This window comes from Etheostoma spectabile, chromosome 16, assembly GCF_008692095.1.
Source record: "Etheostoma spectabile isolate EspeVRDwgs_2016 chromosome 16, UIUC_Espe_1.0, whole genome shotgun sequence".
Taxonomy (NCBI): Eukaryota; Metazoa; Chordata; class Actinopteri; order Perciformes; family Percidae; genus Etheostoma; species Etheostoma spectabile.
The window spans coordinates 16,074,743-16,088,420 of record NC_045748.1 but is presented as its reverse complement, the minus strand read 5'-3'; the positions used below and the strand labels follow the sequence as shown (position 1 = coordinate 16,088,420).

At 40.1% G+C, this 13,678-nt stretch overlaps 1 protein-coding gene across 1 annotated transcript; it reads right to left on the bottom strand.

Moving 5' to 3' along the window:
* Nucleotides 1-51: 51 nt before the first annotated feature.
* Nucleotides 52-12,569, bottom strand: prlra (prolactin receptor a). The gene is made up of 9 exons (XM_032539873.1): nt 12,388-12,569; nt 6,819-6,906; nt 6,508-6,640; nt 5,041-5,210; nt 3,493-3,659; nt 3,054-3,195; nt 2,452-2,548; nt 1,832-1,901; nt 52-1,696 (listed from the first exon to the last, which is right to left on the bottom strand). Exons 2-9 carry the CDS (start codon nt 6,886-6,888, stop codon nt 626-628), a joined length of 1,920 nt encoding a protein of 639 aa, XP_032395764.1. The 5' UTR covers nt 6,889-6,906; nt 12,388-12,569; the 3' UTR covers nt 52-625.
* Between the last annotated feature and the right edge of the window lie 1,109 nt (nt 12,570-13,678).

The following is a 13,678-nucleotide window of genomic DNA, read 5'->3' as shown; positions in this document are numbered from 1 at the left end:
ACGCATCTACAAGAAGTTGGAAACTGTTAAAATATATTTTATCAGAGATTATTTAAAAAGGTAACATTATATTTTTTATTTCATGTGGTTCACTCTGACCAGTAGTGGGCGCTGCAGTACCCCAATCTTCTACAGGAAGCAGATAAAATAATCACATACAAAATTGAAACGAAACAAACCATTGTATTGCCTACTTAAGCTTTCTGCAACTGGGATTTACACAAATCATTTTAACAGATACCCAAATTACACCACTTCAGATCAATACATCTGATAAAAGACATTAACAAAGTTAATGAAACATGCCTGTGAGGAGAAAAATATTTATGACAAATAAAGACATATAATTAATCATAATGGCAGCATTAGCAACACATCATTTATACAATCAATCGTATTCCTTTTGAAGTTGAATGAAGATTATTATTCTGATCATTCAATCAAATTTTGCAGCATAATTAGAGAAAAGACGTCTCTTACATCAGGAAAAAATGGTAAATAAATAAAGTTAACAGCAAGATATTGGTCTTCATCCTCCAGCGTTAGTGTGTTTTGTTAGTGTTCAATCTCGACCTAAAACAGGTCTCGCAATGTCCCAGACCTGCCAGTTGAGCTTATGTGGCAGTTAGCAGGTGGGCAGCGTGCACATGGGGGCAGTGTCAACATAACCATTCATCGCCAGGGCCGTGTCGCCCTGAACCGGCATGGCAGTGTGAATGCAGGCTGTAGGCTTATGAGTAGTGCTAACTGTGGACGATGTGTGGCAGTTCCCTGTCACTCCATTTATCTCCTGGTCCACACCAGGGCACCAGTCTTCTTCCATCACCTCTCTCTGAAGCAACAGCATATTGCCACTGTCCACCCCCTTCACCTTGCTGTAGTCCTTCCCCTTAGGCATCTGGGGGTAACCTTCATTTCGGCCACAGCCTGACACAACAGGCTGGAGAAGCACCAAATCCTCTTCGTTAATCCTCTGGACTTCAACGTACTCGGTGGACCGGAGAGCGGGCGACTGCAGACCAGCAGGTGCCTGTTTGCGGCCAATGTTGGAAATGTTAATTTCGCTATGGGCCTGGAGTTGCTGGCCGACCTGTGTCTGGGGCAGGAGCAGATGAGGTTGCTTGTTGCCCAAGCAGAAGTCCCAGTTGCTCTGTCCAGGAGCCTCCTTGGTGGCATAGCCAGGCTGGGCAATGCAGGAGGATGTGGAGAGGCAATGCTGTTTGGCCATCTCAAGTGAGCCTTGTTTGTCCAGTGGGTTTGAGCTGTACTGGGGCAGTGGAGAAAACACAGAGGGCCAGGTCTTCACCCTTCCGTTGGACATGTCAGGGCTAACCATGTCTCCATGAGAGTAGGTCAACGAATCTTCCTCCCAGCCCTTCTGGTTCCTATGTGCCTCTGTCAGCATTCGACTGTTTTCCCTATCTGTATGCCTCCCTCCTTCTTTTGCCTCCCCACACTTATCCATAAGCAGAGTGTGGCTATCACAGCTGCCCCGGCCAGAGTCGCTGTCAGATGTGGAGCGCTCACATTTGAGGCAACCACCATGTAGATCTTTGCTTTCCTCCTGCATCAGCTCCTGCTCCACAGGAACATACACCTCTAAGTACTCTACAAGCAAGTCCTCATAGTTGGATGATGTGGTTGGAGGGAAATTAGACACCATCAGTGCACTGAAGATCTCGTCAGACTTGCCATTCTAAACACAAAAAGGAACATTCTGTTACAGAAAAGTAGTAATACAACAGTCATACGTCCTTTTTCTTATTTAAAAATTATTATTTGCAGTTTTTTTGTATAAATCAAACCCTTGTTCCATTTATAGCTGCTTTACCTTGAGAAGCTGCTTATCAAATCCTTTGATTTTAGGACCAGGGACTGGTGGCAGAATACAATTCTTTAGACTTCACACATGGAAAAAAAACAAACAAGATATCTATGTCAGAGCTTGTGAGCAGCAGAGGAACAATCAATACGTATGCGGTTACATAAGCCCTTTTATTTTATTATCACAACTTATGTATCACATTATCTCAAGATATTAAACTGTTTCAGTGTATGTCTTTCATTATCTTGCAATGACAAAATAATAGTTTAGTTTCCATCAATAAGAAAGATATGCAAATATTAGCAACTGTAACAAATGGCAATAACATTTAACTATTTTGTAATAGCTATTAAAACAAAGCTTTAGAATTTTAAACAGGACAAGGAACAAGACAGAGACACAAGAACAGACACCAGAGCTTTAATGTGCTTAAATAAACAAATATATGCACCTTTTTAATGGGATAGTTTAGTCACCATCACAATAAAAATAAAAGGTATCTCAAGATATATATGTTGTGAACTGCTGCTCTGGGCCTTTGTAGCATATAACATGTATTCATATTATAATAAAAAATAACATTTAACCAAACACACTGCATCCTAAATGCATGGCCATTGTTTTACCTGCGACTGTTCATGTGAAGCAACCATGTGAGGATGAGGAAGATGAAAGCAGAAAAGATTGTAATGAGGATCCACACTGATTTCTCTCGATGGAAATCTGTGAGACACAACCCAACAATGTTAGTGTCCTGTTATCTATTTATTGCTATGGTAATTTAAATTATAGGATAATAAATTAGTTTAATGCATAATTACATAACCATCCGGCTTCTGTCCAATTACCATTAGTTAGAGGCATGATTGACATTTGGGGGGAAATACGCTTATTGGATTTCTTGCTAGAAATATAACTAGATCAGGACTCAAGGCTGGATATGGTTAGCTTATATTGTAGCTTAGCATAGCATGAAGACAGGGAAAACTTTGGACAAAGCCGGACTAGCTGTTATCAGTCTTAATGCTAAGATAAGCTAACTGTCCCCTGGCTGTAGCTTTATACTTAACAGACAGCTATGAGAGTCGTGTAGACCTTGTAGATCAGATCTTATCATCTAACTCTCCAAATGAAAGCAAATGAAGTGCATTGTATCTTTTAAAAAACTACACAGTATACATATTTATATATACAGTGAAGTGTAGATGATGGTTGGCAGATGTCTTACAGTCAGGAACTTTGACGTAGGAAGTAGAACTCCATTCACTCCAAAATCCATGATCGGGCTTACAGCGCACCTCAACAAGGTATTTACCACCTGACCGCAGGCTGAAGATGTTAAACGTCTTCTGATGGCCTGCATGGTGCATCTGGAAATACAACACACACAATGGACACAATGTGAGGAGTTAAACACAGCCCAATCAGTCTTTGATGTTGTTAACATATAGATTGTAAAAGTTGTAAGGTATAATAAAAAAAAAATAATAATTAATTTGATTTTAGGAGGACATTAATCAGAAACATCCCTTGTGAAAATGTGTCATCCTGTCAATATCCACAAAGATGTGAAGGTCAGGTTAAAATGTACCTCACAAGTAGTTCACTAACATGGGGGTTGAGCATTTTAATCACTTGGCCGCTCCCTTAGACCACGAGTTACATACCTCCCAGTAATTGTCCTCCTCCAACTTGACGCGGAGCTCGTAGATGAGAGTGATCCAACCTGACCGTGTGTCAGCTTTTTGTGGCGGTTCCCATGACACCCGGAGGAAGGGCCAGCCCTTGTCCTCCATTACAGTCACAGTTTGCTTCTCTGGAGGATTAGGCTTGACTGGAGAGGGAGAGAGAGACAATGGGAATGAGTAAGGGTGTGTTTAGTGTGGATGTCACTGAGCGGGAGGAAGAGAAAAATAATTGAATAATGTTCATACCACAGCAAACCGCACATAATACAAGCCCACTATAAGTGTGTAAGACGTTTCTAGTGTTCTCAATTCTAGATAGTCCATGTCTCTTCCTCTATGTAAAAGTACACCGTTGCACACCTCCAACTGAGGTCATTGCACTTAAAGAGCGATCTTCCAAATTTGAGATAAGTATTTATTTTTATTTGTTTGTTAATTTGACAGTAACAGTGCTTAATAATCAAAAGCAAATTAACTGTAAATGAGCCAGAGTTAGCTCAGCAGGCCTTTTGTGGCAACGTGGTTGAGATAATTGTCAGTGTTTATGCTTTAAGTTATCTTATTTAAGAAATCCTCTTGAGACATGGTTGACAATTATGAGGTAGGACAAAGGAAGCATATGACTAATAACAAAATCAATTCAGAGCAGTGCGACTATAAGAGACAAGAGAAAGAGGAGCACTTAAGCCTCAAGGGTAAGGAGGATACATTAGTCTTTAATCTCCCTGTTGGATATTTCATGAACAAAACAACTTTTGTATTCGGCAACAAGACAAGATGGGACTAATTCCATCTTGCATTCAATAAGCAAAGCTGCCCAGTATTTATATATTCAATCAGATGCCAGATGAAAGACAAAGGTTGGAACGTTTTTACATGTTTCTTGTTGTCAACAAATCACATGAAAATACCAAAACCAGCATTCACTTCATCTCTCATGCAATATCTACATTGCTCATTACCAGCAATCATTCATCTAATGTTCCAAAAGCACATTCTGTTTACTGATCTGATATAATTAAAAAAAAAATTACTGGGAAAGCATTGGAGAACCCTTTTGCAATTATGTAAGCACATAATGTAATCTGAAAATTGTTGCCCTGGTTAAAAAAAACAATGCAACTGATCTCAACTGGTATTCTGATATAAAAAGCTATATAGGCTTGGGATAGTAATATTTGTAATTGGGATTAGTTAGTTTTTGGTTTAAATACAGAATATCAACAGATTTATTCTTCACGCCTCTTAAATTCTTTTATTTGTTTTGATCATTATCAACATTTGTTCAGCAGGCTGACAAAATATTTTTAAAATTTCACAGCTTTAAAATGGTAACCTTTAGCGCACAGTTAAAGCTGGAGGGAGGGTTAGTTCACTTAGAGAGCATTAGACCCACTGTGACCCGGTGTGCCATTGACCAGCTGTGTGAGTGTGTGTTAAAGTACACATTTTTAATCCTCATGGGGAAATTGTGCCTCGAATATAACAACAAGAGCAAATATGACCCAAAAATACACATTTCCTTACCAATGTATACTACATCTACATCCACGGGGTCGGAGAAGGCGCTGCCCAGTGCGTTGGTGGCCACCACAGTGATGTTGTAGTTGACCCAGATGGACGTGTCGTTCTTGTTAAAGAAGCAGGAGTTCTCTCCAGCTGTGTGGTAGTCGGGACACTCGTACACTTTATCTGAGCTACAAGAGAGGCAGGGGAACAGCATGTAATTTTACATTTGTACTGTACTGTACTGTTAAATTTCCAAAGAACAGCATGAATTCTTCATGCTACATTTCCTTAAACTGTGTTTTTATGCTGTCCTATTACACATCCACCCTGTGTGTTATTGGATTTGTATCTTCTTTTTTTAGTTCACTGTCAGAAGCTCCTACACAACCATCTTTCCCACCACAGATTTTCCTCCTCTCTAGGATGTTTTCTCCTCAAAAGGACATCCAAAATAACTCAGTAGACTTGCTGTAGCAGCAACTGGTGCAAATTGGTCAGAGGAGCAGTTAGGTCGATTTCTTGAAGATTGTGTGAGCTTCTGCATGCATGACGTTCACCCACCGGTGAAGTGAAAGGAAGCCGCTGGTGGCTAGGCCTACTCTGACCTACAACCTCCCCAGGCCAATGGCAGGGGTTGGTCCCAAACCACCAGGTGGGCTGCGCACTGACAACTGCGCTGGCCTTGAGAATGTAAAGATGTCCAATAAGGTTTTCTGCAATGGCCATACTGACATCTTGATTATTCTTATATGTTGATGTAGTCTGGATGACAATTCATGTCCTGATTAATTGCTGGAACATCCGTCACCGCCTGATCTTCCGCCGGATGTTCCTCACCTTGCAAAACTCCGTTGGTTTTGGGAAAAAAACAAACTTTGAGCTAGCAAGCTATTTGCTGAAAATAGCAAGTTTTGAAGAAACTTTAGATTGTGCAACAGGTCAGGCTTGCTTGGTTCTTTCGGTGAATGATTGTAAAGATTTACAAAGAATACATCATCGATCATCACCGTCATCGATCCCAAAACGTCCCTGCAACGTATTACAGGGACGTTTTGGGATCGATGACGGGGATTTGCTATGGTAAAAAATGCACACAGTGCAAATTTAACAACGTTTAACCATGTATCCGGCTAATTTAAATAGCTCATGTTACTGTATTGTGTGAATAATTAACCTAATTTAATATTGTATGTGGCGCTTTCATTTGCAGGGTGCAAATGTTCTACCAAAACAAGTTCCATCCCGAGACCAATTGTGATTGGAAAAATCTCACACACACACACACACACACACGCACACACACACACACACACACACACACACACACACACACACACACACAAACACACACACAGGGCTCAGGAACAGGCGGGAAAACACAAGGCAGGAAGTAAAACAAGACATGACACGGGAGAAAAACAGACTACAAAATAAAACAGGAAACTGAAACATTCACAACCATGACAGAAACTGGTAGCCACTCACCTTTCTTTGCGATAGTACAGGGCGTAGGTAGTGGGCAGTCCCCCATCAGAGCCTGGCTCCCACCAGCAAGTGAAGGTCTCTTTTTCGGGAGAACGGCATCTGGTCAATGCGGGCTTCTCTGGCGGGCTGTAGCCTTAAGACAGGCAGGAAAAAGAGGATATGAAAGCAAACACTAGATAATATTCCTAAAAGGGTGTATTATGTGTTATTACTTAGCACCTGTTAATTGTACAGCAGTGGCTCCTGTTTTCTGTGTCAGTTCTCAAGCTACTGAGACTGTGTTTCAAGTCTGGCTCGATCCAAACACTTACGTTTTCCTATTGTATGTGGCGTGAAGAACAGCAACAACAGCAGGATGACTTCAACGGCTTTCTTCATCATGGCACCACAAAGCCTTGGCTGTTGAAAAAATAAACAAAAGGCAGGTGGGTATGGGGAATTGTCTGATCTGTGCTGTTTACAGATCACGTAAACCCACAATGTTTGATGCTGTCTGTCACAACAGCAGAACTATACCGGTATTCTTGTATTGAGTCACAACTTGCTTGCATGTCAAAGGAAAACCGCCTGCTACAGCTGAGATGTTTTGTTATTGTCACACACCCTGCTTGAGGGTAAAGTCATGCGTGCCATACTGAAATTAATTTACAGCCCTTGAAGACATAATCAGGAAGAGAGAAGATAAAAGAACATCATCCACAAGTGAACCATTTAGAATACTGGATACATTAATGCGGATATAATATATGCTTTTCAGCAGTGATACAGAATATAATTACAAAAACAATTTGTTTGAGAACATTACTGAATCTTGTCTTTAAACTTAACTTACAAAATATTCATGCCTTAAACAGACATGATGATTGTAATCAACTGACACAAAATCTTGTACTGTTGAGTGAAGTGAAAGAAAATCTTCTACAGTGAATGTATGCCGTTTCACTCAGGATTAAAAAAAAACATCATCTCCGTTTCTATCTACCTCTACCAGCTGGCACATGCAGCGTGACTGATTGCATAACCTCAGTTCAGGCTTTTGCCTCGACGACAGTGACACACACAGCGGGAGGCGGGTTTGTCCAATTCCCATTCACATGACTTGGAAATCTGCAATTTCCTAGCCATGTGCAGATGTTTGAGCTATTACTGAACCCCCTATCGCTGATGTAAATAGATGCTGGAACTGACGTTGCACTTTATCTCTCACATGCTCTCTCCCTTTCTTCTGATTACTGATGACGAATTGTTGCGGTCTGTTGAGGATTTGATGTATTGAATAGAGAGATGTCTTGACTTGCTCTACTCCATCGAAGGCCAGGAAAAAATCTGAAGTACCAACATGCATGTTTACATTCTTATACATACTACCTCCAAAATCGACTGCCGGCCCAGACCCAGTCCATCAGATATAAAACCTCACACGCATAGCACACACAATAGCAAATGACACCGATCACCTCCTCAATCGGCACTTCAGATTACTACAATATTGTCTGATATAAAGAACACTTTAATGGATAAGAGCTCGCTTCAGCAAGGATTTTGTCCCCTCTGCAATGGCAGCCCTGAAAAATCTGCCTCTGAACGCATACATGTAGATTTTGTGTACTCTCTATCTCTGCATGTTTTCGGCGGAATGTTCTTAAATGAAATTAAATCTAATAAATGCTATTATATGCAAATGATTCCCCTCTATAAACACCCTCAAAACATTAGGCTCTCATTTAGCCAAACATGGCAAACCGATCATGCAAAAAATGTCTGAAGGAACTGGAAATGGATATGGAGATAGACATATCCAGTCAGAGACTAGTATTTGTCTGTATTTTTTAGCCAGTGAGAATTCACTATTGCTTCAGAAAAAGTCTTTCAACATTGTTATTTTAATTTGAAGTTTTTTTTAGTGTGCATGCCCCACCCACATCTGTGTACTTGCAATGTCCCGCCAACCTGACAAACATTGGCATGGCGCCTGAGATTTCTCACCGGTTAGGATGTGTTCAAAGCATTACAAAGCTTTGCAGGCAGCTTGTATGAGGACGTTACACTACCTTGGTAACACAAAGACTTCCGTTAACTGACTTTTACCAACTCTTCTTTATGGTGCCTTAATTTCCATAACCTCACCATGATCTGATAATTGGCATTAAGGTCAAGGATTAGCCACCTGCTGTATATAGCCTTTTTACGTAATCAGAGGCCCAAAATGAATAAGCTGCTAAGCTGAGAAAGTGTTGGCCAACAGTGAGAATCTTGTTCCCCGTAACAAATAATAATGGTCTGGACATTTCTCAGTTTTACTTCAGGAGCCCCTCGTCTTATTTGTTAACTGCATAATGTATATCCCTCCACTTTAATGGCCATCATAGAATGACATTTACATTTAACTGCTTCCTTATTGACCCACTGCTCCATAGTTGTACATATGGTTTAACGTGGTTCACAGTTAGGTAGCACTGTTAAAATGACAGATGTCCAGTGCACTTGAGAAAATAATATAGAAGTGACCAACATTTAAGGTGTTTATGTTAAATGCCTCATGTCTTAGAGCACAGGCTTTAGGTGAATTATACCGAGAGAATTAACTACATTTAAACTACATATAAAAAAAATCAGAAATAAGTCAGTCAGGTCATGGTGAGACTATGAATAATTTATGATTTGTGTTGGTCCGCTGCCTCTCAATATCAAAAGGTGAGAAGAGTATAGGTCAAATGACATGTTGAGGTAAAAATGTGGGCAGTGAAGCAAGATGATCCCCTTCGGGCATGGTAGCACGACAGCCAACCATTGCAAAGGTGATTAATAAGGAATGTTTCTTTTCATGCACCGAAAGACACAGCTGAGCATCACAGCAGATGAATAGCAGTCCTTATTCTAGGAACACTAATACACAAAACATTCTTAATGATTAACTGCACAGCCACATATTTTAGTTTTATATTAAATAAATGTGTACATGGAGCGCACACAAAATGAGCAAATTGGCCTCCTTTTCCTCAGAGCATAACCACTCTACTATAGCTATCATAAATGCAAGCTTCAGTATATAGACAGTATAGTGACTTCAGATCTACAGCAACTATTGCTCCACACTGAATTCCCAGATAGTAGATCAACAGGTTTGGCATGATATAAATGTGGTTCGTTGTTGCAACAGCTACTTAAGTATCTGCCCTCATAACAGAAAATATACATAGTGTATGTTACAACTTGAAAATGTAGCCATGGATAGAAGAAAAATTTTAAACTCAGATAGTGTTCAATACAATTTGTTAATCTGGCCATGAATTGAAGGGATAGGTAAAACAGATAAGAGGAATCACTCAAACTGCTTTCATAAAATGTTGACCTGTGCTCCTCCAGAGCAGACAAAACACTTCTAGGTACTGTAAAATAACCGGTTTGATCATCAACTGAAACTAGGAACTAGGAACTTTTTGTTTCTTCTCAGAAAGGTTTTAACGGGCAGAATGCAACAGAAAACCAGATGTTTAACTTGACGTTGCTTAATAAATTTTAAGGAGATGAAAACTTGATTTTAATGACCGCATGGCTTTTCTATAACTCTATTGTCACCCCACAACAAAGATTTAGTCATACTACTGGTGGATACTGTAGACTTACACAAGCTTAAGATCCTGGTTTAATAGCAATAGATATGTTTGGGTATAGTTCTCTGACACACGTAACTTTCCATGTTTTGCTCTGTAAAATGCAATTTCCTTTTGTACATTCACTGTAAAGCGAGAGTTAAAAAATACACAGGGCTACACTAAGCTCAAGGTACAACAATGTGACACATAATCTGCATTCAAAAACACACGCAGGTACAGAGAAGTATGGTGGTGCTTACTCACTCAAACAGCCATGTGCATATGTCTGCATAAATGAATAAACGGCCCCCAGAGCACATTTATGTCAACTACAGTAATACAGTAAACCATTAAAAAAAACAATAAAACTAAAATCATGTGTTGCCTATTTCAGCACTGTTCCACCAATAATACCTACAACACTGTTTACTATCTTCTTGTTGTAAATGTGTATTCCAGTGAAATTGTACTTCCTCTATAGTCTTGGCCAACCCTTTCCTGTGCCCTCCTGTGTTTTAAAGCACGCAATGGGAAATAAAGACTTCAAGGACACATGACGCAGCCTTGACGTTAAGAAGTAGATTAGTAAGATAAATGAAAACAACTGTATAGTGGACCACTACAGTTCCACACATTAGCCTGGTGCGTGTGTTTAATGGTGAATTTATTGAACATCTGATTTCTCCTGACACAGCTGGAGTGTGAGGGATAGATTTGACTGTAGGTGGCTCTGCTAGGAGATAATTGCAGCTGCAGGCATGTGCTTTTCTGATGGTGGGCTTAATTAAATCCCAACTCAGCTCCATCTGGTCTGTCCTTGACAAATAGAAACACTGAGTGAGATAGCCATGCTGTGTATTTACACATGAGAGGGAAGAATAACTACTTCTTTTGTGGTTTAATTACAAAAAATCGCAGAGTGCATTAGTAGGTAATTGCCTCACAAAAGAACATAAGGTTGTGAAAAGAATTTGTTGTCATGAGTCACCACTTATGATGCCCATTATTCTCTGCGTCACAGCAACAACAACACCAACCAGTACATTTTAAATAATAATATAATGTCAGCTCACCTGTACAGAGAATACCCACATTATATATATATATATATAATATTGAATTGGCAGTTTTCACAAAACAAAAGGCCAAAACCAGCGCTGCCTTTCTGATCTGGGGAACTGATCAAACTGATCTCAGAATTATACCCTTTAAATGTGAAAAACGTTGTTACAGTTGGTGTGCAAGCATTTGAAAATAAAGGCTCAACCACTGTACTGATTGAAAAAAAGAATCCTAGATGGATTTTATGCTTCAATGTTGCTGTGACCTATTAATGACAGTGCAGTTAGCATGCAACACTGACTGTATAAAGGCCATTGCAGGGCAGTGGAAAGAGTCAGTCAGCTGCAGGCAGCTATTGAGCTGATCAATTTGATGCTATAATAGCCAATAGCCTCTTTCACCTCTTCCTGACCTGAGGAGGATCAGATCGTGAGAATAGAAATCCTATTATGTGGCTGACACACCAGCATCATCATCCTCCTAGGCTGAAGGAAATGACCTGCCAATCAGTCAGCTGTCAACCAGGGAATATGTCTTATTCCATAGGAACACAAAGAGAATAGGTGTAAACTGACTTAATAAGGGGATTGTTATTTGTGACTAAACTTTCCAATTTTTCTTGGCATATCCCTCTAAATTAATTTTATGCGGTTACAGTTTAAAAAATAAGCAACTTTGTGCAAGTTTGACAGATTTAATTTGGCTATGGGAAAACTCGCATGACGTCTCACATTATCTGAAAACGTAGGCTATGTAGAGTTAGGGTAAGAAGATGTATCCATCCAAAAACTAACCATGCTTTTTCATCTCTATCTCATTTGAAAATAAACACACTTTAACATAACTGCACTTCAACTGCAACAACAAGCATCAACAACAGGTTGGATCTTCTTTTAAATGATACAGCAATATGGCACTTCATTAACGTTACCTGTGCTTTTAAGCAACTTGCAACAATAATGAACAGATAAGGACTCCCTAACATAATCTGTAATAATCTTCAAATGATAATATTTCAATATTTCAATTACTGTTTTAAAGGCAACATGGTTGGTAGGCTACAAACATGATCCTGATGGGGGGTCCATCATCTGTAACTGGCCTGAACACTCTGCCCACCAATGAGAAGCATGTAGGCTACAGTAAACTCTATGTGCTCCGCGCCTCTGTGTTCCCTCGGTCCTGATGTTAATACTGAAGATAAATGTAGGCTGTATCTTACCGGCAGCTGAGAGGAGTTTGAAGTCTCTCCCTCGGTGCCTTAGCCGTGGTGACTCCTCTGCCGGTTCCCAGGAAAGAGGAACTTGTTAACTGGTGTACGGGATAGCTGAGGAAAAGGGCACATACAGTACGTTTCAACAGCAGCCGTCCTGCCAGCGACTCAGCGGAGGAACCGCGACATCCACCCTGCGTGCCTGTCTCAGTGATCCCGAGGAGGGCGGGGCAGAGTGTAAACCCTGCCCCCGGCTTTGGTGGCCACCGTTCAGTCTGCGGTTGCCACAGAGGAGGGACAACCTGACGAGTGTGACATTCAGCCGAGGTTTTTCAAAGGAGTCACAATTGAATTTGAGTGGGAAATTCTTTTGGGAGCTTAAAATGTGTTCAGTGTAACAGCTTGTCATTCAGATTGATTTGTTTTGTGTGTCTACCCAATTTATTTTATATTAGGCCTATTCCTTTTCAATGTGTGTTCATTGTTCATTATGTTCAGGGATTGTGTGAACCAGTGGCTGTGGTTAAGGTAGGCCTATCTCTCCAGGATTTAAGTGACAGTAAGTGACAAAACAGAGAGGGAAACCTACTTCTACTCCAAAGAAGCCCGTCTTTCCAAAATGTAAACACATTATCTCACAATCTGTTCATCATCAGGGAATTCCCTGGTAGCTTAAAATAGACTTAAAACTGCTCTGTAGTATGCCCTTGCTGTACATACCTATTTTCTGTATAATATATAAAACCTGTGAGTTTTCTCAGCAAACCCACAAACCTTGTTTTTTCACATGTTGTAGATACTGAATTTTCTTTGGTAAGGATTTATGTATCAGTGAACACAAACGTATTTGATTTGCCATTTGCTTTACATTGGAGTCTCAACCTTTTGCCAAATGAGACCCGCCCGTTTCAAAAAACTAGGCAATTTTTACTATGGGGTTTGACAGCAATCAAATGATGGAAAGCTGGACACTGTAGTCCAATCATTTAACAATCACTGCGCCTCTGTGCTTGATAAAGTAGCTCCACTTAAACTTTGTAAGATCCCCTCCAAAAATCCGTCACTGTGGATAAATGAAACTATCCAGTCTTTGCCACCAAGCTCAAAGCACACAGAGAATTGATGGGTACCATTTATATCATGGTGAAGGCTCAGGGATCCTCCTACTTCTTCTGTAATCTAATAGCTTCAGCAAGACGTTGTTTTGGATACTGTAAACTATATTGTCTCTCCTAGCATTCCTAACCTACCAAGTAGTCCAAATAATTATTTTATAAATAAGGTTGCAATTGTTAAGGCA

What these genes read in the sequence shown, in the direction of transcription:
- prlra (XM_032539873.1), bottom strand. Translation starts at nt 6,888, where the DNA reads ATGATGAAGAAAGCCGTTGAAGTCATCCTGCTGTTGTTGCTGTTCTTC. An exon ending in CTGTACTATCGCAAAGAAAG is followed by an intron (nt 5,211 to 6,507) that starts GTGAGTGGCTAC and finishes CCTCTCTTGTAG; the next exon opens with CTCAGATAAAGTGTACGAGT. An exon ending in TTGATAAGCAGCTTCTCAAG is followed by an intron (nt 1,697 to 1,831) that starts GTAAAGCAGCTA and finishes TTTTGTGTTTAG; the next exon opens with AATGGCAAGTCTGACGAGAT.